Source organism: Selaginella moellendorffii, unplaced genomic scaffold, assembly GCF_000143415.4.
Source record: "Selaginella moellendorffii unplaced genomic scaffold, v1.0 SELMOscaffold_62, whole genome shotgun sequence".
In the NCBI taxonomy this organism is placed as follows: domain Eukaryota; kingdom Viridiplantae; phylum Streptophyta; class Lycopodiopsida; order Selaginellales; family Selaginellaceae; genus Selaginella; species Selaginella moellendorffii.
In genome coordinates, this window is record NW_003314323.1 from 222297 (window position 1) to 245207 (window position 22911).

The window sequence follows — 22911 nt, forward strand, 5'->3', positions numbered from 1 at the left end:
AAAAGAGCAATCCCAATCTCCCGTGACAGTGGAATTAATAAAAACTTGGGCACGCTCATGGTCGGTTGATAGATCAGCCAGCGATGAGAGCGTACAATGACAATTCCAGAGATTCCCTGGCCAAGTGCCTGATGTCCAGTGCCTGGATAGAGAAAATGAAGTGAAGAAGAACCAAAAAGGAAACTCCAGAGAATAGAAGAAAGATCTAGATTTCTTATACCTTGCTGCGAATGCAAAGACTAGCCATGGCTGGACGGTTCTTGGATCCCGATCCCGGCGCCGATAATTCTCCCCGATCGATCGAGATGGTCGCGTCCTGGACGAGCAGCTGGTGCTGCCGCAAGATCCACAGCACGCTCAGCAGCAAGCCCTGGCGCATACTGCAGCTCATGCTCAAGAACACGTCGGATTCGCAGATGTGGAGCCCCACGGGGCCGCCGCCACGATCCATCGCCGGCAGCGAGGAGCTTGCGATCATCAAATTCCTTGACTTACAGCGGCGTCGATCCTCGAGCACGGATTTCCTGAGCGCCAGCTCCTGGATTTGGCGCTGCAGTGACTGGATCAGCGCCATTGCCTCGGCGATGACCTCGCATCGATCCATCTGTACAGCAAAGAAGCAAGCAAAGCATTTAGCCCTTTGTTTGATCTTGGCTGAGAATCCTAGCGATCGATCGAATGTGATGGATGCAGCGAGAGATTACTACCTTCCAGGATTGCGATTGGAGCGGTAGCAGCACGCGCAGTCGATCATACAGCTCCTGTACCTCCTTCCGCCGCTCGCGCTCCGACCAGATGTGATTGATCCGCTGCATGTAACTCCGGCTCCGCCCTCCCTGCGCCGGGATTAGATGATCCATGGCCGCGATCCTCCTCCTCTCGCGCGAAGTTTTCGAAATCTTTTGGAATAGTCAAGCACCAAAGGAATTATAAATATTCCGAACTTTCTTTCCAGGGAATCACACCGTACGCGCGGTGTTTATGATCTGTATAGAAGCCCAGACTCGTGGTACGATGCTTGCAATGCCCGTGAACGCCTGGGCGAAGTCCGTGGATCATGCCTTGGCTTCTACCTCATGAAGCACTGCCAGACGACGCAGCCAAGATCGCCATCCATCAAAGGGCTTTGACCGTGTGATTGTAGCGATGCTGATGATCCAGCACTAGACGTCGCCGTTGGAGACGAGGCTGATTCTTCTGCTGGATTGCCTTGGAGGAGGTGAGTATCATGAAACTCTTCTCCTGCGGGGTCTGGAATCTCCGGCGTGGGAGGAGATGGAGGTGGGTCGCTTCTTTCATGATCTTGAGAAACGGGTGAGTGGGCTACAAGTGCCTTGTTCCTGATGCGCGAGTTCCACTGGTTCTTCACATCGTTGTCTGTTCTTCCGGGAAGCTGGGAAGCAATGTAAGCCCACCTGTGATTGATATCAGTGATGAGGATAAAAACGTGATGGTGCCGGATCAAACACCTGTTTCCAACAAGCCCATGGAGCTCGATGAGCTTTTGATTCTCCTCGTCGCTGAATTTCCCACGTTTAAGGTCCGGTCTCAAGTAGTTCATCCACCTTAGTCTACAGCTCTTCCCACTTCTTTGGAGCCCTGCAAGAAAGCAGCGAAATCGGTCCTATAGAAAACTGAGTGAGTGAGATCGTCAATCAAACCCGCAAGCTTGGGAACAGTGGTCCATACGTTTCCACACCCGTGCTGCAGTATGAAATTCAGCAATAGCTCGTCCTCTTCTGGCGACCACAGTCCCTTCCTCACGATCGAGCTCGAGCTCGTCGCGCCTCCCAATTCATGATCGTCGGGTTGTTCTCTTCTCGAGACCATGTATCGGTGAAGAACTTTGTGACGAGGATTTCAAAGAAGATGAATTCATTTCAAGCTTGCTCTTTTGGTCATGGATCAAACTCATGGAAGGACAATATCAGTTGACACACATTTCTCACATTCCAACCACCAAACACAAAAACACGGTAATGTTTTCAATTTTTTTTCTTCTGTCTTCTTCTTTTTGTCTCAGCTTCATATTAAGAATCTGACAATAACTTTATTTTCTACTGTCCCAAGGTACAAAGCTTGAAAGTCCTTTCCGCAAGCTGGCCCTTTGACAGAGATTGCAAGATTGAGGCCAATGTTTTAGATCTATAGTTCTGAGTACAGTGTTTCACCTTTTTTAATACCTTAAGATGAAATTACTATATAAAAATAAATTCTAAAAATCCAGTTTCTAAAATCTTTTTTGTGACAGAGAAATGATAAAAGAAATGCATTATGTCAAGTAACACATATTGGATTATAACTCATGCTTGAAAAAATTCACTTCAAAATATATACCATCTTAGCAGTATATGTCAAAACAATTAATATGCATCACAGAATGTTTTTCTTAGAAGAAAATCGAAATAATTTTAGTATTTTCTTTTGGAATTTTTTTAACCAAGAATAGCATCATGTTTAGGTTCAGGTTTAGTAAATCAAGGAACGTTTAGGTTCAGGTTTAGGGGGTTTTAGCGGTTACTCAAATCAAATTGGGGATGAGTATAAGTATATTCTAGGCATCAAAAATCACCTGAGACAAGGAAATGGATTTTTTGATAAAAGGGAGAAGATGTGGAAATAGTGGTCATAGCAGCAAAGTATGGATATAGTTGCCTCCAATTTTCATGCTTGAACTTCACATCATATATATGCATCATACACACACACACACACATATATATACATACATATATATATACATATATATATATACATACATATATATATATACATACATATATATATATACATACATATATATATACATACATACATACATATACATACATATATACATATACATACATACATACATATACATACATATATACATACATATATACATATATATATATATATATACATATATATATATATATATATATATACATATATATATATATATATATATACATATATATATATATATATACATATATATATATATATATACATATATATATATATATACATATATATATATATATATATATATGTATATATATATATGTGTGTATACATATGTATATTGTGAGTGCTTGGAATATGGAAAGGGAATACAAAAAATGTGCATATCAATTAACCCAAAAACCCTAGCTTATATATATGAGCGAGTGGTCCGGATTGAAACAAATCTGACGGCTACCAAATCCTACTACATTAATATTAGTATACGGCATCGTAGCTGTACACTTAGCCCTCACATCATCCCCTCTTTTTAGAATAATAAAAGACCATCAAGGTGCTTTTGTAGACAGGCCGGGATTTGGAAGAACATCATGAGGAGGCATTGGCGGATCTGTAGGTGGTATTAACTGCTCCTGATCCTGTTATATGAAGTGTTTTAATTGCTGCACATGCACAATCTTTAGAGGATTGGCCTGCTGAACATCATGCCAAACTTCATAAATTTATGGTCCAACTTGCCACAACACCTGATATGGTCCTTTCCACTGCACGAGGAGCCCCTTAGATAAACCACATACCATAAGATGGGGAAAACAAACTAACACCAAATCATCTACTTTGTACTCTGTAGGTGGACGATGATGGGAGTTGTAGTGCCATTGTTGTTCCACTTGTACGCAGCCTAAGTGTTTGGCAAACTCTGCTTGGACAAGTGGAAGAATGCTCGTCAAATACTGATCCCACGATCTAGTATCAGTAGCTTGTGGCAATTGCAAAGGTAAACCCAACTCCGTTGGTAATATTGGATCATGACTATATAAAAGTTTATATGGTGAAGCACCAATAGAACACTGCACCCTTGTGACATATGCATACTGAAGAAACGGGAAATAACCATCCCAATCCGAATGCTGAAAGTTCATATACTTCACAATCATCCCTTTGAATGTCCAAATGAGCCGTTCCACTAGACCGTCTGATTGTGGATGATAAGCACTCGTGAAAATATGGTATATCCCCAACCGAGATGTCAAAACATGAATGTAAGCAACCAAAGGGAACGATTATAGAGACGGTCCATGGGGTTCAAATATAGAGGGAAAGGGCCCATGAATAAGAGTGCACCCCCTTTTCCAATTGGTTAAGGGTCTTGGGATATTTGGGGTTAAGCGTCCTTGGGTTTGAATAGTACTGGGCTGGGTGACCTCCCGAGAAGTCCAAACTCAGGAGTTTACATTTGGTATCAGAGGGGTCTTGCAGGTGAACTTGCAGGGAAGCGTGGTGGATTGTAAGCAACCAAAGGGAACGATTCGAGAGACGGTCCATGGGGTTCAAATATAGAGGGAAACGGCCCATGAATAAGAGTGCACCCCCTTTTCCAATTGGTTAAGGGTCTTGGGATGTAAGCAACCAAAGGGAACGATTCGAGAGACGGTCCATGGGGTTCAAATATAGAGGGAAAGGGCCCATGAATAAGAGTGCACCCCCTTTTCCAATTGGTTAAGGGTCTTGGGATATTTGGGGTTAAGCGTCTTTGGGTTTAAATAGTACTGGGCTGGGTGACCTCCCGAGAAGTCCAAACTCAGGAGTTTACAATGAAATGCCTCAGCTATAAATGCGGGACTATTATCTAAAAGAATCCGGTCTGGACAAGAATGCTGGAACACCACTCGATTGAGGAGGAAGTATTCAACAGTAGTTGCAGAGGTGCTAGCAAGAGCACCAACTTCCACCCAGCGAGTTAAGTAGTCAAAAACAATAATAACATACTCATTATCAGCAGTCGACCGTGGAAAAAATCCCATAAAATCAAACACCACCAACTTAAATGGACGGGAAACTACAATTGACTCCAACTGTCTTTCCGCAGCATGAGGAGGAGTATTACGAGCTTAGCACCAAATGCAGCTACGCACATACCGGATAATATCACGTCGCATCTCCGGCCAATAAAAAGACCTACACAGCTTCTCGGTTACATGACAATGTCCCATATGGCCAACTAAAACAAGAGAATTATGGTAAGCATGGAGAAATTGCGGAATAAAGACAGAAGGCACCACCAGCCGTAAATGATCATTAAGATCTGTCCCCATAAAATAAAAAAAGCTGTCTTCAAGGTGATATTGAGAATGTAAATGCTGGAAAGGCAAGTTATCAGCAAGTGATGCAGGATTCTCAAACCCATCTCGAAACTTTTGAATCCATGGCTCAATCTTTTGAGCCTTGTAAACCTCATCAAGAGAAGGTAAATCTTGCTCTGCATTTTATAGATACTGAACGTCAAGTACAACAACTGTCGACGGCACAGAATCCTTGTTTATAAAATCCACAGATGCTAGAACAATATGCTCGTCAAAAATATAAGAAGAGAGTGGAGAAGGAAGAGGAGCTCGAGAAAGGGTATTAGCATCAGCCATAGAACTTCATATGCGATGAACAACATCAAAATCATATATCTGAAGCTTCAAAGCCCATTGAGTAGTACGACCAATTAGGTTCTTTCGCTTCAATAAAGAAGTAACAGCAGTATGGTCACTTTCAAGTAACATCCGAAAACCATATAGATATGCATGAAGTTTCTCGAAACCCCAACCTGCTACTAAGCACTCCTTCTCTGTCGTGGAGTAATTCATCTCCACTGATTGTACTGTACGGTTTATACACACAATGGGATGGCATTGACTAGGCACACTCGAGCTTTCTTGCATCAACACACCTCTAAGACTAATGTTAGAAACATCCATGCGCAAAATAAAAGGTTGAGTGTAGTCAGGATATGCCAAAACCGAAGGAGTCCTCAATAGCTCTTTGAGATCCACGAACGCTCGCTCACAATCTGGAGACTAGATGAAAGATGACGTTGACGACTTCAACAATACTCAAAATTGTGCAGTGCGATCAGAAAGATAATCCACAAAACAACCGAGATATTGCACCTTGCCCAAGAAGAGTTGCACATCATTTACACATTTCGGAGTAGGGAACTTTAGAATAGCCACAAGTTTGTCAGGATCAACAAGAAATATGGTACCCAAGATAAATTGTGTCCTTGGATCCAAATGTGCACTTCAACCACTTTAGTGTGAGACACAAAACCCCTAGGCCCCAAAGTGGAGCCGGAAAGGGTGCCACGTGGTAGTGGCCGAAGTGAAAGCCAAACGAGTGTAACACGTTTGGACTAAAAGCTCTGACTTGGAAGGTCGAAAGCAGGAATGGAACTCTCAACAAAGTGCTCAAGGAGCGAGCACGAAGCGAGCAATAAGCAAGGCTCCAAAAGAGGACCCGAGGTGGAGTCCGAGATGGAGTCCGAGATGGACCCAAGGTGGAGTCCGATATGGAGTCCGAGATGAAGTCCGAGATGGAGTCCGATATGGAGTCCGAGATGAAGTCCGAGATGGAGTCCGATATGGAGTCCGAGATGGAGTCCGAGATGGAGTCCGATATGGAGTTCGAGATGGACCGAGATGGAGTCCGAGATGGACCCGAGATGGAGTCCGAGATGGACCCGAGATGGAGTCCGAGATGGAGTCCGAGATGGACCCGAGGTGGAGTCCGAGATGGAGTCCGATGGAACCGAGACCGGGACCGAGACCGAGACCGAGACCGAGACCGAGACCGAGACCGAGTCCGAGTCCGAATCCGGGACCGAGACCGAGTCCGAGTCCGAGTCCAAGTCCGAGTCTGAGTCCGAGTCCGAGTACTAATACAGGCAGTTGGGCAGTTGGGTGAAAGCCCAAAGCGATCGTCCCCCAGGGGGGGGGGGGGGGGGCTGCGGGGGGTTCCAAAAGTATAGTAGGGAGAGTGTGGGGGTTGGAGCCCAGTGGAGCCAGTTTGGCCAGGAAAGGCCAGTTTGGCCCAAGAAGGCCGGACCCAGTGTTAGGTGATGAGCTGACCATTGGGAAGTCCAAGACTAGAGTGAACACGAACCGACAAGTGGGGTAGCTTGGTGAAGTGTTCAAGAGCCGGCTCTAGTTCCCCCGGGAGATCGACTGGCCGATGCTCCTAGTCCAAGTGTGGGTGGCACTACCTACTTGGATACCAGGCGTGGCTCAACAGAACGTCGCTTTAAGCCCATGGCTAGAGCACCCAAGGGCGGAAGGCGGGGAGAGTACCCAGGTGGCTCGTGTAAGGCCACGGTGTTCCGAAATGTTGTCCCAAAGGCCCAGACTATGGAAAGAAAGAGGAGCAGTCCTCTAGGGTAGTGACCAAGGACACAGTCATGTGGTGAGGAAGTCCCAGAGGACCGTGGGACTTAGTGGTCGGGCCTACGGGCCTCGATCCAGTGGCAGTGTTGACGAACACGGCCATGGACGAAAAGGGACTTAGTGGGGACTGGAACGGAGATATTGGGGAAGGCTAATCCCTATGTTGGTGGGCATCCTAAGGATGCTAAGGAGTGGATCTGGGATGATCACTCATGGATGGATGGCCCAGTCTTTGAGTGACGGGACCGGGATGCAGGAGGTGTCAGACCATCGTTGTGACCAAGGTGAATGGGCATGGCCTTAGCGTAACAGGCTGATATGTTGGTGGTACCTTGGGGTGTCGGTCATGGGATCGGACACGTGGAGCACTTGAACCAAGTGCACGAAGTTGAGTGGCGGGGATGCCATTCTCGGGGCTAGTAAACCCAAGTCCAAAATAGGACTTACGGAGGTTGTGAGTGAGACTCCTCCAAGTGGTCGGAGGTGCGGTTAAGTGACTAAAGCAAAATGGAAAATTTAGTCGCTTACAATTTGGTATCGGAGTTATTCCTTAGTCTGACTTTTATTGGTGCTCAAGTATATCACCATTGATGTTGGCATCGGAAGGTCCTAGGAGTGGGCCTATCCTTGAGGAGTAGCATGTCGAGAGGACATGGCTCTCCACTCAAGTTCATGCGTGAACTTGGGCACAATGTGGTGGATAGAAAAGGGCTAATAATGGAACGACTTTGGGATTTTGGGAACAGTATAAGGTCTCCTCAGAGAGCTGAGGATATGATCCAAATGAGCATTTGACGCAGCAAACGGGCTAACGTAGTTATGATAAACAATTATAGTTGGGATCATGGGAAAGATGTAGACTCCAAAACAATAAAAGAGTCACAAGATTATCCTCATATAGTTGAGGTTGGTGCTCATGAATGTGAGACCAGAGGTAATGACCGTGGGAGGTCAAATATGGAAGAGGACTCAAGTCCTTGAAATGGTAGCCGGGGCTACCTTTAATAAATGCTGGAACAACCCAAGGAGTTGGGGGGTGTACTTAGAGATGAGTTGGTATTCTCATCGCATGGACAAGTAGTCCTAAGGGGCAAAGGTTGCCCCCAGAGAACAAAATCAAGTGTCAGAGTAACACTTGTGAAAATAGTCCTTTTGAGTAGGATAGGAATGCAAGAAGTGTATTCCAGTGAGCTAGTGCCTCACAAGTAGGACCTTACGGGTCTGTGGATTAACCAAGTCCAAAACTGCTGGATGACTCAAGTAAAGTCAAGGGATGATCCTAAAAGGACTGATGGAAGCATTTGGACTGAGGTGTGTGACCTCTATGATGCAGTGCTAACGGATGGTTGGCTTGAGAAAGAGTGGTATTGGTCTTGGCAAAGACTTAGACACAAAGAAGAAGTGTTATAGAGGTAGGCTCGTGGAGCCGATGGTGTGGAGACACCAAATGTGCCAAGGTGTGATACCTTGAGGCTATGTTAGTGGGTTCATGAGAACCCTTTGCCAAAGGAATCCCAATAGAAATGGGAATGGCATAGCCTAAGCTGCAGAGCATGCAGTTGGAGTGTGGTGACCCAGATAATGATGGAGGTGTGGAAGCACCAGCAATGAGTTGTAGGACTTGACAACTACGAGGCAACTAAGCAAGAGGTGCAAAATAATTGGTTAAACGGGTAGAAGGTAGCTACCCAAGCCTTCTTAATGGCATAGGGAAGTTGGATATACCCTTACAGGGGATAAGTTGCTTATGTTGCGATATAGTAAGTCAATGTCATAAAAGGAAATACTCATTGTCAAGGAAGTTGTCATTGGGACACCCGAACACTCTAGAACACCAAGAGGTGGTGTTTGATGTCGCGAGGGCAGTAGATAAGGCCCAAGGGACTAAGTCCCTAGCGAATGATGGATAGTAGGTGCTATCCAAATGTCCAAGGTGGCAGAGACAAGAGAAGACTGTCTACTCGAATTGGATAAAGCCAAAAATGGAATTTTGGCAAGGCTAGCGATAGGCATGCAAAGGCCCGTAAGCAACAATGTAATCCCGGTGTGTGGGATTATAGAGTGAGCATACCTGGATTGAGGAACCACTCCCTAGGCTATCGGGTAGGTTCATCCCTAAGAATACTTGCTAAGGCATGATAGAAAGTGCAAAGCTATCCTCCTGGTCTGGAGGAGAATGACCGAAGGAAAGGTGTGAAGCCAAAAGCAAGAAGTAAGGGGATAGAACCGAACCATAGGAATCGAAGGGCATAACCAAGGTTGGCTATGCCAGTTGGGAGTGGAGAATCAAGTGGGGGCTCGAGGGTGTTGCCGCTAGTAACCGTGATGCCATGAAGAGTCTAAAATATGGAATTGTCTATGTTAGACTATATGGTAATTGGAAAGCTTGCAAAAAAGGAGGCCTTAGCAAGCTAAAGGACAGGGTTCCTTCAAGGTTCCCAAAGATGATTCTAGGTAACTTAGTACCTAGAAAGGCCAAGCGTAAATGGTTCAAGGAACGCGCGAAATCAGAGTGGCGCAGCAGAAGCGTGGTCTTGAACCTTGCCATGAGGCAAAGCTATCAAGGTTAGGGAAGTAGTTCCCGAGTGTTCAAAGAGAGGGCTTTGAACGAAAGTCAATGACCAAGGGCCTTCATGCTTGTGCAGGAACCATGTTACAGTGGTCGGAGGATTTGCCAAAGCGAGATTGGCAAGTCAGGGGAACAAATACCCTAGTTGAAGGTGATAACTTCAAAAAGGGTGGGCCATGGGGCCAAGTATGGAGGAGTCCATGCATGATCACAGACTTGTCAAGTGAGAAGACTTGGCAGTGTGGAGGAACTAGGTTCCTAAGCTGTGATCTATGGCGCGCTTTGAGTATAAGTTGGTGCACCGACGTGGGGAGTCACGCCAGGCATCCTGGGTGATGCCGTCCGTAGATGCATATACGGAGGTTGGGTTCGAGTCCCGAACCTCTAGTGCTTGGGTTCGAGTCCCAACTCACTAGGGCGTGGTGATGGTTTGGAATATGAGGACACTCATTTTTCGGTGGTCATGGACTCTCAGTGTGGAGACTGGCTTGGGCACACTGCCAAGCGAGGGATGCCTCGGAGTCGTGATGCACGGTTAGATTGCTTAGTATGGCTCAGCATATCTAACTTGAACACTTTGGTGCAAGTGGCACCAAGGACGTGGTGAATGAGATGGGGACACCCAGTCTCAGTTGCTATGGACCCTTGGCTGGAAGGGCTGGCTTGGGTGCACCGCCAAGTGTGGGGGATGCCCTCGGGGTCGTAGTTAACAAGTTAAAGGTCTAGAAGACCTAGTACCTATTGACAAACCTGTTAAGGTGCTGAGGTGAGATCACTAAGTGATCTTGTGGCTAAATAAGGACAAGGTCCTTGTTTGGGCTAAGGAATAAGGTTCCTAGTTCAAAGTGTTGATTTGAACTATTGATGATGGTGTGGTTTGGTCAAGGTGACCAAGTGGGAAAAGCACCTTAGGGAAATGAGTTATGTCATTGCGATGGCATAGTGTGTCCAAGGAAAGTAGTCTCTAAAGAGACCCATGGGAGGGTCACAAAGTTGGGCCGTGGATAGAGCCCACAGCAGAAGATGCTAAAGAGACTTACTAGGGGTGAACACTCTAGTCTTGGCAAAGCAGAGCTTTTGCTATGGAATCAAAAGAATCTGTGTTACGAACACGGCCGGGATCCCGGCCGTGTTCACCGTGTTTCACGAACACGGCCATGGGTCGTGTTCCCACGGCCGTGTTCGTGAACAGTGGTCCGTGTTACTAACATGGACCATGATCCCGGCGACCACGGCCGGGATCACGGTCCGTGTTAGTAACACGGACCACTGTTCAGAATATTCTTGCGCGGAATATTCTGGTTTTAGGGCGCACGGCATCACACGACAATCCAGCCAGGGCGCACCATTTCAGGGCACAGCAGCAGCAATCCAAGGCAAACAAGCATGGCGCAGCAATCCAGCATACTGCGAAAGCATCCTTCTTTGCGATGGTGGGATGAGGTAAGTGTTCTTGAGAGCAGGGGGCATGGTCACAAATTATGGTCATGCAAATACTGCCCAATGGTGAACAAACTGAGTGGTGTTGATCGTCTGCGAGCTCATCTGTTAGGAGAAGGCCCAGGCAGCAAGGATATTGTGAGTTGTCCTCTCATCCCAGGTAACAAGAAAGCGGATCTGCTCAATATGCAAAAGGTTATTGATTCCGAGAAAGGGGCAAGGGGGAAGAAACGGCCGAATGAATCTGGTGGTGCTTCTATGAGAATGGATGGCAATGTCCAAGGATTTCCACCGATGGTATCATCCCAGTCAAGTGGAAGTGGCTGCAGTTCCCTATTTTTTAGCAAACAGAGTCAAGTCCATATTGTTGATTCGATGGATCCTGAGCAGAAGAACCAAGTTGATGTGGCTATCGGAAGATTTTTCTGGAATGAACACATTCCATTTGTCAAGGCTCGGTCACCTTACTTCCTCAACATGATACAGGAAGTTGCCAGGCATGGTGTGCCTTATGCACCACCAAAATATGATGATCTCCGGGATAAGCTTTTGGTGAAAGAGAAACGATTCATTGACATTGAGATGGCGTCCTTGAGGAAGCAGTGGGAGCAGAGGGGTGCAACCATATGCGCAGACGGGTGGGCAGATAGGAGGAATCGGCATATCATGGGGCTTGTGGCATATAGTCAAGGACGAGGAGCTTTTTTGAAGGCTATTGACATTTCCTTAACAGGAAAAACAGCTGAAAATACTCTGCGCTGCTGGGAAGAAGGCATTAACATTGTAGGTGCAGAGAACGTTGTCATGGTTGTGACCGATGGGGAAAATGCAAACAAAGCAACAGCAGCACTTTTGCAACAGAGGTACCCGAAAATTCAATGGGCAGCATGTTTTGCCCATTGCTTGAACAATGCCTTGAAAGACTTCGGTGTACTTCCATGGATGGTAACACTTTTGGAGCGTGGAAAGTCTTTGGTGATCTTCGTTAGAAACCACTCTCATATAGTGGCACTGCTGGCGGAGTTTACTCACAAGCGATTGTTGCGTTATTGTGATACCAGGTTCGGCTACAACTTCATTATGATGGAGAGGCTGGTGGAGCTCCGAGAAGCTTTACAACAGATGTTCGTATGCCCTGCGTACAGAGCAAGGCCTGAGTCGAAGTCGAGAGCAGGAAGGGACAGTTATGCAACGGTTTTTGATGACAGTTTCTGGCAACAGGTTAAGGACATGCTAGAGGTGTCCAAGGATGTTATGCTGCTTCTTCGTGTTGTGGACGGTGATATACCTGCGATTGGAAAGATATATGAGTGCATGAACAGGTTGGATGCAAGTTTAGAGGAAGGACAGTCGGATTATGGCAGGTACAGGGAACTTCATCAGATCATGTCTAATAGGTGGCATGAGTATCACTCGCTCATGCACTCGGTGGCGTACATGTTGGACCCCGAGTTTCAGGAGTATGAAAAGCATGCTAACAGAGAGGTCATGAAGGACTGGAATGCTTATCTGCTGGCCATGTTTACATCCAGTAAGAGGGATGTGATACGTGATGAGCTTTTAACTTACCGGAGGATAGGAGGCATTTTCAACTCATATGATGCTAAGGCTGATCGCACTAAGAGGGGAGCTGTACGTTGGTGGGAGGACTATGGTTATGAAACTCCAGCTCTTCAGAAGTTGGCCATTCGAGTTCTAAGTCAGGCATGCTCGTCGTCCTCGGTGGAGAGATTGTTCAGTACTTTCGAGCATGTTTCTTCAAAAAAGAGGAACAGACTTACCATGGACAGGACAGCGGATCTGGTTTTTGTGGCTTGCAACACCAGGTTGTTAACCTGCAAAAATGATCGTGATTACGACAAGTTTATAAGCTACAAAGTCCTGGAGACAGTTCCTCATCCTGAAGATGAGCTTGAGTCAAGACAGGAAGAGGAAGATGGAGATGATGTCGAAGATCGTGAGGTCGAAGATCATGAGGTTGAAGATGACGATGAGATGCAGGATATTTGAGTAGTTTAAAAGTGTGAAGTAGTTTATGTGCAAATAAAAATATTAAGAATAATATAATAAAATATAGCATATTCCTATAATAATATAATAAGAAATAGAATATAATTTTTAAATAACATATTCTTAGAATATTCAGTAGAATATTCGTGAGCCATCGTGGGCCGTGATCGTGTTCCGTGTTCGGGTTCCTGAAATCTAAGGCTCGTGTTCGTGTTCCGTGTTCGTGTTCATAACTATGAAAAGAATACCTCAAGGAGGGAGGTAGAGATTCAGTGTTGCTTGGTGCAACAATCAACGGATAGGAGCAAAAGATGAGTGGCCAAGATAGGGCCGTGGAATCCCTTGGAAGGAATCCAAGTAACAAAGTTAAGCGAGGAACACTAATGTGTTGGACGCTAACAAATTGCGGGAAAGGAAGTGCGTTTCCAAGGATGGATTCCGAATTGCTCCGATTTGGCGAAAGTGGAAGCTCCAAGGGAGGGAACGGTAAGGTAGCCAAATGATAGGGCCATGGATAGCCCTAGCACAAAGTATGATAAATGGAACTTAGTGCCCAAGGTGGCACGAAATAGAAGAGAGGATGATGGTGCCCTCAAGTAAAGAACTTCCTAGGATGGGGAAGTGGAGTTGCACAAAATGTGCAATGCAAGGTGTTGGAGACACCTAGGAAATTGACTTCCAGAAGTCAAAGAGTAAAAGTTCCAAGGTGCAAACGTTCCATAGATGGAAATTGAGACTACTCGAGAAGGAGTAGTGGGATTAACTTAGAGAAGGGTCTCTAAGAGGTTTAACGAGAACTAAACCAATAAAAGGAGAGAACCACTACATGTGGTCCAATCAGTCTCTAAGTTGGAAAGACTACCCTCCTTAGAGGATGGGCAAGGCATGGTGAGCCTTTAGTGTCAAACCATTGACGAATATGCAGAAGGCATGGTGAGCCTTCAATGTTAAACCATTGACGAATACGGAGAAGGCATGGTGAGCCTTCAATGTCAGACCATTGACAAATATTGGCTAGGTGCCAAGGATGGAAATGGTAACACATGCGTTACTTTATAAAATGGTTTACCGTTCGATGAGAACATCGAACTTCATCTATGAGTGGTGGAGTTGTGAGACACAAAATCCCTAGGCCCCAAAGTGGAGCCGGAAAGGGTGCCACGTGGTAGTGGCCGAAGCGAAAGCTAAACGAGTGTAACACGTTTGGACTAAAAGCTCTGACTTGGAAGGTCGAGAGCGGGAGTGGAACTCCCAACAAAGTGCTCAAGGAGCAAGCACGAAGCGAGCAATAAGCAAGGCTCCAAAAGGGGACCCGAGGTGGAGTCCGAGATGGAGTCCGAGATGGACCCGAGGTGGAGTCCGAGATGGAGTCCGAGATGGACCCGAAGTGGAGTCCGATATAGAGTCTGAGATGAAGTCCGAGATGGAGTCCGATATGGAGTCCAAGATGGACCCGAAGTGGAGTCCGATATGGAGTCCGAGATGGAGTCCGAGATGGAGTCCGATATGGAGTCCGAGATGGAGTCCGAGATGGACCCGAGATGGAGTCCGAGATGGACCCGAGATGGAGTCCGAGATGGACCCGAGGTGCAGTCCGAGATGGAGTCCGAGATGGACCCGAGGTGGAGTCCGAGATGGAGTCTGAGATGGACCCGAGGTGGAGTCCAAGATGGAGTCCGAGATGGAACCGAGACCGGGACCAAGACCGAGACCGAGACCGAGACCGAGACCGAGACCGAGTCCGAGTCCGAATCCGGGGCCGAGACCGAGTCCGAGTCCGAGTACTAATACAAGTAGTTGGGTGAAAGCCCAAAGCGATCGTCCCCCAGGGGGGGGGGCTGCGGGGGGTTCCAAAAGTATAGTAGGGAGAGTGTGGGGCTTGGAGCCCAGTGGAGCCAATTTGGCCAGGAAAGGCCAGTTTGGCCCAGGAAGGCCAGACCCAGTGTTGGGTGATGAGCTGACCACTGGGAAGTCCAAGACTAGAGTGAACACAAACCGACAAGTGGGGTAGCTTGGTGAAGTGTTCAAGAGCCGGCTCTAGTTCCCCTGGGAGATCGACTGGCCGATGCTCCCAGTCCAAGTGTGGGTGGCACTACCTACTTGGATACCAGGCGTGGCTCAACAGAACGTCGCTTTAAGCCCATGGCTAGAGCACCCAAGGGCGGAAGGCGGGGAGAGTACCCAGGTGGCTCGCGTAAGGCCACGGTGTTCCGAAATGTTGTCCCAAAGGCCCAGACTGTGGAAAGGAAGAGGAGCAATCCTCTGGGGTAGTGACCAAGGACATAGTCATGTGGTGAGGAAGTCCCAGAGGACCGTGGGACTTAGTGGTCGGGCCTACGGGCCTCGATCCAGTGGCAGTGTTGACGAACACGGCCATGGACGAAAAGGGACTTAGTGGGGACTGGAACGGAGATATTGGGGAAGGCTAATCCCTATGTTGGTGGGCATCCTAAGGATGCTAAGGAGTGGATCTGGTTGATCACTCATGGATGGATGGCCCAGTCTTTGAGTGACGGGACCGGGATGCAGGAGGTGTCAGACCATCGTTGTGACCAAGGTGAATGGGCATGGCCTTAGCGTAACAGGCTGATATGTTGGTGGTACCTTGGGGTGTCGGTCATGGGATCGGACACGTGGAGCACTTGAACCAAGTGCACGAAGTTGAGTGGCGGGGATGCCATTCTCGGGGCTAGTAAACCCAAGTCCAAAATAGGACTTACGGAGGTTGTGAGTGAGACTCCTCCAAGTGGTCGGAGGTGCGGTTAAGTGACTAAAGCAAAATGGAAAATTTAGTCGCTTACATTTAGCTTTAAACTAACATCGCGTAGCCAATCCAACACTTTACAAATATCACAAATGTGCTCCTCCCACATCCTCTCCAAGTGGATCAAGACATCATCAATGAAATCAATAGTCACCTCCAGCATATCACAAAGAACTTTGTCCATCATCCGCTGAAAAGTTGCTGGAGCATTGTTCAAACCAAAGGGCATCACCAAAAACTCATACAAACTAAATGGTGTACGAAAAGTAGTCTTTGGAATATCTTCTTCGACCATTGGTACTTGCTAGTACCCAAAAACAAGATTTAAATTGGTGAACTAACGACTTCGCCCCAGACGGTCCAAGAGATCAGTAATGTGAGGAAGAGGGTACACATCTGGGATCGTCACTTCGTTTAACAGACAATAGTTGATGCAGAAATGAGGCTTTGTCACAAGATGAGGTTCACATGCCTAAGGACTCCGTGATTTCCGAATAACACCCTTCTCCAACATTTCCTTGACGTTTGTACGTAAAATCTTAATTTCTTTAGGTGATTGATGACGAACAGGAACCTGGATTGGACGAGCTTCCCCGGTTGGAATCGGATGATGTGTGGCAATCTTGGCCCTAGACGATAGGTCAAATTTAAAGAGATCAGAATACTCCTTCATGAGTCGGTCAACTGCTGCAACACAAAGATGGTCGGAGGGATCGAAAAAGGGAAGAGTAGAACAAGACAGAAACATAGGAGGAGATAGTGGGGGGAACAAAAGTAAGGGAAGCAGAGGTAAAAGTAAAGGGACGAAGAAGTACGGAAGTGAGAGGAATGGATGAAACATAAGGAAGTATGAGATAAGGGGGAGAAGCCTCAAAGTCACACTTGGCATGATTGTGCTATAACCAATTCATACCAAAAATGAGGTTAAAAGCTTGACTCAGCACCACCTGCAATGACTGCAACTCAAGCTCGAGATCGCCCACACGCATAACCATGTCTGCCTCATCCCGTGCAAAATACATGTATACACTCGTTGCCATAAAGAATGAAAATTGGTTTCACCGCATGACGCAAATGTAGACGGCAACGTGTGGCAACAGGTCGAGCAATAAAAGATAAACTCAAACCTATATCAACCAACACCGAGAGAATAATAGAAGGCCTTTTGTCATAAAAACGAGCTTGGAAAGTAAACATTAGATGAACCGATGCCGAGTGAACTCCTTGATGATACTCCCGAAACAAAGATGGAGGGGTCATTAGCTTATTTGCACAAGATACCTCCATTACTCATGTGATTCCTTATTTCCCGAATGCATCTCGGTGTCCAGACCTTCCATTGCAATAGCACCAATGGGATGTTGCTGATGCCAAGGTCTCCACCCAGGAAATGGAGGTCGCCAATCCAGAAAACGCCGACAATGCTGATAAGTATGGCCAACTTCATCACACGCCCAGTAGCGAACATCACGGCCAAGACCACGTCCTTGCCTTTATCCTTGGACGCGAGCACTAGCAGCATCAACCTCTATTGAAATAGGACTATCACTCATAAGAAGTGGAGTTGAAGGACATGTAGCGAGAAGTGGAAGAAGCAACGTCTCATAATGTTGTGCCAAGCGAAGAGCATCGTCAAGGGTGGCAGGAGCAAGTGCATGTACAAATCAGACAAGATCTTGATGAAGTGCTAGCCACAATATTTCTAGTTTGATCCGCTCCAACATATTTGGCTCCACACGAAACAAAAGACTTCGGAAACGAACATCAGATTGCATCACCGACTTAGATGGCCCTTGGCAAATACGATGCAATTGTTGGAAAGCATCATCACAATTGTTGGCATGTCCAAATGTGTGTTTAAAGATGTCCAGAAGAACACTCCAATCCCCACAAATGGCTGCACTCAAACCATTGCACCATTGTAACACCATCCTTTGGAGACATGTGGGAAACTCACACAAACATCGAGCATCATCCCAAGAATGATATGTGGCAATCACCGTGAAGTGATCAAACCAATAATACACATCATCCCTAAGATTCCCGCAAAATAACTTTAGCCGAACGCAAGGATTGGCACCAAGAGTAGGAGGAGTTGTACCACGTGCTGTGAATGCCACCATCAAGTGAGTTTGGTTGTTCAATTGTAAGCGTATAGCATGAAGCAATTGTACCAACTGCTACTCTAGAGTCAAAGGAGGAGATTGTTGATCTACCATGAAGATGAACGAAAAAGAAAGAGCAAAAGAAGAGAAATGACAAAAAGTTAGAAGGAAATGGTAGATCTAAACAATACAAAAAACTAAATCTAAACCAAAATACTGAAAGAAAAGAACAAAAGAAAGAAAATGGAAAAAGCTAAATCTAGATGATGCAAAGGTTGGATCTAAACCAAAATCCCAAATCTAAACACTCCTTAGGGACAATTAAAGTTGCCCTTCACCTCCACTAATGCAATTGCTTGAATATGAAAAAGGAATACAGAAAATGTGCATATCAATTAGCCCAAAAAATCCTAGTTTATATATAGGAGTGAATGGTTTGAATTGAAACTAATCAGACAGCTACCAAAATCCCACTATATTAATATTAATATACGGCATTATAGCTGTACACTTGGCCCTCACAATATATATGTATATATGTATGTATATATGTATGTGTATATATGTATATATATATATATGTATATGTATATGTATGTGTATATATATATGTATGTGTGTATATATATGTATGTGTGTATATATATATATATATGTATATATATATATATATATAAAAGATCCATTGAATACATTAATTTTTAAAGTAAATATATACTATTATCAAGTTCAGTTTAAGTGAAGGTACAGAAATAGTTAATAAGACCCATCTTTTATTGCTTTATGCTTACTTTTAAAGCTGATCTCTAATGCGAAGAAAAAAAAACTGGTAATTGAAATTTAAAGGCAATAAAAATGAGAAATTTATATTTCTGCATCAATGTTTTGCAATTTTAAAAAAGCAATATTCTTAATTAAAAGTAATTATATTAATGTGGGGGATGCAAAGAAATGAAAGAATTTCATAGTGTATCAAAATCCTGTAAACCAAAGTTAGTCCATATCTAATAGAATTGTCACCACCTCTATGAGAAAGCATGGACACATTAGTGGGGAATGAATCTCAATCTTTAGAACTCTCTCTTTTAGTTTTTGACCATTCATCACTTCTAGTTTTGGAAAATGATTGGAGAGAGGAAATTCTATCACTTTGTCAACTTCTGGCTCGTGTTGGGTGTGTAATTAGTTGGAGCACATTATTTATATGCACGTAGATCGAGAAGCTGTCTTCTCGCCGAGCACTTCTTCGTACGTCAGTTTGCCTCAAGATCAACCTTAAGCGATCAATCGATTGCAGGTTCCATCCACCCCCAGGACACACAGATTAAAGCACGAGTCTCTCTCAAAGCAAACCTCGACACCTGGCACCAGTTGATTCAATGCCAAGCTCTGTCTTCCAAGCTGGCTGGCATTGCATGCCAGCAGCTTTCCCTGGAAAACAGTTGGATAGGACAATCTTTGTTCAGAGGCTCAAGCATTTAGCTGCTTGTCAATCACTTTAATTTACATCGATCTCTTTCGTTTTGTACACTTGATCAGCGTCGATTGTGCAATCACTTCAAAATTTTGGCAGCCAGCTTCTTGTTTCGTACAAAACTTTGAAAAGTATTAATACTCAGTAATTTATTTGAAATTCTCCTTTCTAGAAGGAGAGTTTTATGCGTTCAAGCTGTTTTTCTTTTTTTGACACCAAGCTCTTTTTCTTTTTCTTCTATGAGTTCATCGCTGGAAGTTTGTGATTTCTGCAAGTATCTCTTGATTCCATAAAGAAAACCAACCGCAATACAAATTCAAAGAACTTGCTTGCCCCAGAAATACAAACACAGATATTTCAAACTGATAACTGCAAACTTGGAGTTGGGAACACTATCGCGGACTACAACATCCAAAATGAGTTTATGCTCCATCTGGTTCTGTGTCTCGCATGCAAATCATCGTCTCATGTTTTGGATATTTAAAACTTGTTCACAAAACTTTTTAGCGATGACTGCAAAGACTCCTTGGCGAAGTGATCGATGTCCAAGGCCTGCAAATCCACAGACAAAATCCTAAGAAAATCAATGGAGAGATGGAGAAACCTTGGCACGGATGCAGATGCATGCGACGCGCGAAGCATCATCGACCGAGACGGACGCGTCCTGAACAATCAGCTGGTGTTGGCGCAGAATCCACAGCACACTCAACAAGAGCCTGGCCTGCATCCTGCAGCTCATGTTGACGAACACATCCGACTTGCATATGTGCAGCCCCAAGCTAGAACTCGATCCCGCTGCTGCCGCCATCGCCATCGCATTCCACTTGGGCTTGGAAGGATCCATGGCCGCGCTCTTGCGGTGCTCGAGCAGCATGGATCTCGTCGCCGACAGCTCCTGGACTTGATTCTTGAGCCATTGAATGAGCTCCATCGTCCCCTGAACCACTCCGCATCGATCCATCTTTCCCGTGCAGCGCAAACAATCATTGATGCGAGAGTGATCAAGAAAAGCACAAGTATGGATTGATCAGGATACCTTTGAGGCCTCCGTTGTTGGTAGAAGCGACCTCAGCCGATCATACAGCCCTTGCAGCTCTTTCCTTCGCTCCCTCTCCGACCATATGTGATTGATCCGCTGCGCGTACGTCCGGGTCTTTCCCTGCGGAAGCATCGCCGGGCCTAACCCAATGCGCGGATTAATGCTAGTAGCATTCAAGGGGCAAACTCCATGACCCAGAAACACGGGAAGAAACTGATTCAAGCTTGAGCCCTCGCGCCTGACAGGCTTCACCATGGATCGTAAACTTACACTCGAATGTGGTCGTCTAGACGAGAAACTCTCGCCCTCAAGAACTTACACTGGCTATTGCAATCAAGAAGGGCTTTCTCTCCTCATCTTCTCGAGCCACCTTTCGTTGGTGTAGTTCTGAAACGATCAGCGTGGATGTTGGATACTACGCAACATCTATGCCGAGCATACATTTGCTTTTGCCAGCCAGCACAAGACACGGTTATGATTGATAATCTCTTTAATGCCAAACAATAATCGAACCACTTTATTTTGATGAAATAGATTGGCAAGAAAGAGATGCTCTTTAATATCTCCTCTCCTCTCTTTGTCTCTCTCTCTCTCTCTCTCTCTCTCTCTCTCTCCCTCTCTCTCTCTCTCTCTCTCTCACAGATGCTACTGCTGCTACCGCTGACACTGTGCTGACACTGTGGCAGAAGCTCAACTCCAGGCACTCGTCTTGCAGCTGGAGCTCAACCAGCATGTGCAGAGGACATGCCTTGCCGCACACCAAGCAGTCGCTGCTAGAAGTGGTGCTTGCCACTGCCAGGTGATGATGATCCAAAAGCTGGACACCAGTGTTGCTGATGCTGCTGCTGCTGCTCTCGTATGCCATGCTGCTGCAGGAGCTTTTCCAGACAATGCAATCCAGATTGCCATCCATCATCAATTGCTGTGCTTCCTCAACTCCCTCTAAACTCTTCTCACTGTCTTGGCAAGGGAGTGTCACTTGTGATTGAAGAACTTCTTCCACAGCTGCTAAGGCTCCTTGTTAGGTGCCACATGGTTAACATAGTCAAAGGAGGCTCAAGCATGTTAGGGTAAGGGACTTAACCTACCTTAAGGCTTTGGTGGCACAGTGGAGCTTTTGAGGTAGCTCAGGGGTGGATCTTAACATTGATATCAGAAGCATACATCTTTGAAATAGGTTTGTTGTAATGGAAAAGCATTTTCAAGTTGCTTGTTGTTTATTCGTGACTTGGGGGACCAAGGCACGTGTGGGGGAGAAGCAGCAATACAGGATGTACTCGATGAGTTTTTTGATGTTTTTTCATTTGAACTTCCTCATGGGTTACCTCCATTACGAGGTGTGGAGCATAGGATTACGTTGGAGCCGGGAATGTGACCAATTTACTAGTGTCCATTTTGGTTAAGTTATATGAAGGAGCAAGAAGTTCAATGACAAATCAAGGAGTTACTTGAGTTTGGATTTATTCATCCAAGTAAGTCTTTGTTTGGTGCTTCAGTCTTGCTTGTGAAAAAGAAGAACAGTTCAATGCAAATATGTATTGACTACCGTGCCTTGAACAAAAAAACAGTGAAGGATAAAATGCCAATGCCACATATAGATGATATCTTAGACAAACTTGGTGAAGCATGAGTGTTTACCAAGATTGATTTGAGGAGCGAATATCATCAGATTGAAATGGATGAAGCATTTATCTCCAAGATGGCATTTAACACAAGTTTCAAACATTTTGAGTTTATAGTTATGCCATTTAGTTTGACAAATGCACTAGGCACATTTACTTGGTTGATGACGGAGGTATTTGGGCATTATCTTTATAAGTTTGTGGAGATTTTTTTGGACAATATTTTTGTTTTCAGCAAAAATATGGAGGATCATAAAGTGCATTTGTGCAAAGTTCTTTTGCTACTTTGTGATAGCAAATTTTATATAAAGAAGAACAAATATAAGTTTGCAAAGTTGGAGGTGAAATACTTAATCCATATTGTGATATTTAAGGGTGTCAAAACAAATCTAAGGAAGGTGGTTGCGATGGAGAATTGGCTTACACCAACTTTAGTGGCTGAATTATGCAACTTTCTTGGTATGACTAGTGACTACTGACGTTTCCAGCATAAGTTTGTGGAGGTGGCTATTCCTTTGATACAGTTGTTATGCAAAAGCGTGCTATTTGAGTGGAAAAAGCCACAAGAGGAGATTTTTGTGGCACTGAAACGATTGTTAAGCGAGGCTCTAGTGTTTCGCATTACTAATCCATCAAAACAATATGAGATAATATGCGATGCAAGTGGTTGAGCATTATGAAGAGTTCTCATATAAGAGAGATAGCCTATTGCATATGAAAGTCAAATTTTG

General features: G+C 45.2%; 3 protein-coding genes across 3 annotated transcripts; 1 reads left to right on the top strand and 2 right to left on the bottom strand.

The window, feature by feature from the left end:
- Positions 1 to 41: 41 nt before the first annotated feature.
- On the bottom strand, positions 42 to 865 carry LOC112351512 (transcription factor bHLH36-like). The gene is made up of 3 exons (XM_024689523.1): positions 708 to 865; positions 221 to 604; positions 42 to 142 (listed from the first exon to the last, which is right to left on the bottom strand). Exons 1-3 carry the CDS (start codon positions 858 to 860, stop codon positions 74 to 76), a joined length of 606 nt encoding a protein of 201 aa, XP_024545291.1. The 5' UTR covers positions 861 to 865; the 3' UTR covers positions 42 to 73.
- A 74-nt stretch (positions 866 to 939) lies between these two features.
- LOC112351480 (transcription factor MYB61-like) lies at positions 940 to 1830 on the bottom strand. The gene is made up of 3 exons (XM_024689467.1): positions 1662 to 1830; positions 1470 to 1599; positions 940 to 1415 (listed from the first exon to the last, which is right to left on the bottom strand). Exons 1-3 carry the CDS (start codon positions 1828 to 1830, stop codon positions 1070 to 1072), a joined length of 645 nt encoding a protein of 214 aa, XP_024545235.1. The 3' UTR covers positions 940 to 1069.
- A 9399-nt stretch (positions 1831 to 11229) lies between these two features.
- Positions 11230 to 13176, top strand: LOC112351481. The gene has a single exon (XM_024689468.1). The coding sequence runs from the start codon at positions 11230 to 11232 to the stop codon at positions 13174 to 13176; it is 1947 nt and encodes a 648-aa protein (XP_024545236.1).
- The last annotated feature ends 9735 nt before the right edge of the window (positions 13177 to 22911 follow it).

Bases quoted from the DNA above. Each gene is read 5' to 3' on its own strand.
- LOC112351481 (XM_024689468.1), top strand. From the start codon at position 11,230: ATGGTGAACAAACTGAGTGGTGTTGATCGTCTGCGAGCTCATCTGTTA.
- LOC112351512 (XM_024689523.1), bottom strand. From the start codon at position 860: ATGGATCATCTAATCCCGGCGCAGGGAGGGCGGAGCCGGAGTTACATG. The intron at 605-707 runs GTAGTAATCTCT...TTTGCTGTACAG, and splicing joins TCCAATCGCAATCCTGGAAG to ATGGATCGATGCGAGGTCAT. The intron at 143-220 runs GTATAAGAAATC...TTCTCTATCCAG, and splicing joins GTCTTTGCATTCGCAGCAAG to GCACTGGACATCAGGCACTT.
- LOC112351480 (XM_024689467.1), bottom strand. From the start codon at position 1,830: ATGGTCTCGAGAAGAGAACAACCCGACGATCATGAATTGGGAGGCGCG. The intron at 1,600-1,661 runs GTTTGATTGACG...GCTTTCTTGCAG, and splicing joins CACTGTTCCCAAGCTTGCGG to GGCTCCAAAGAAGTGGGAAG. The intron at 1,416-1,469 runs GTGTTTGATCCG...TATCAATCACAG, and splicing joins CATGGGCTTGTTGGAAACAG to GTGGGCTTACATTGCTTCCC.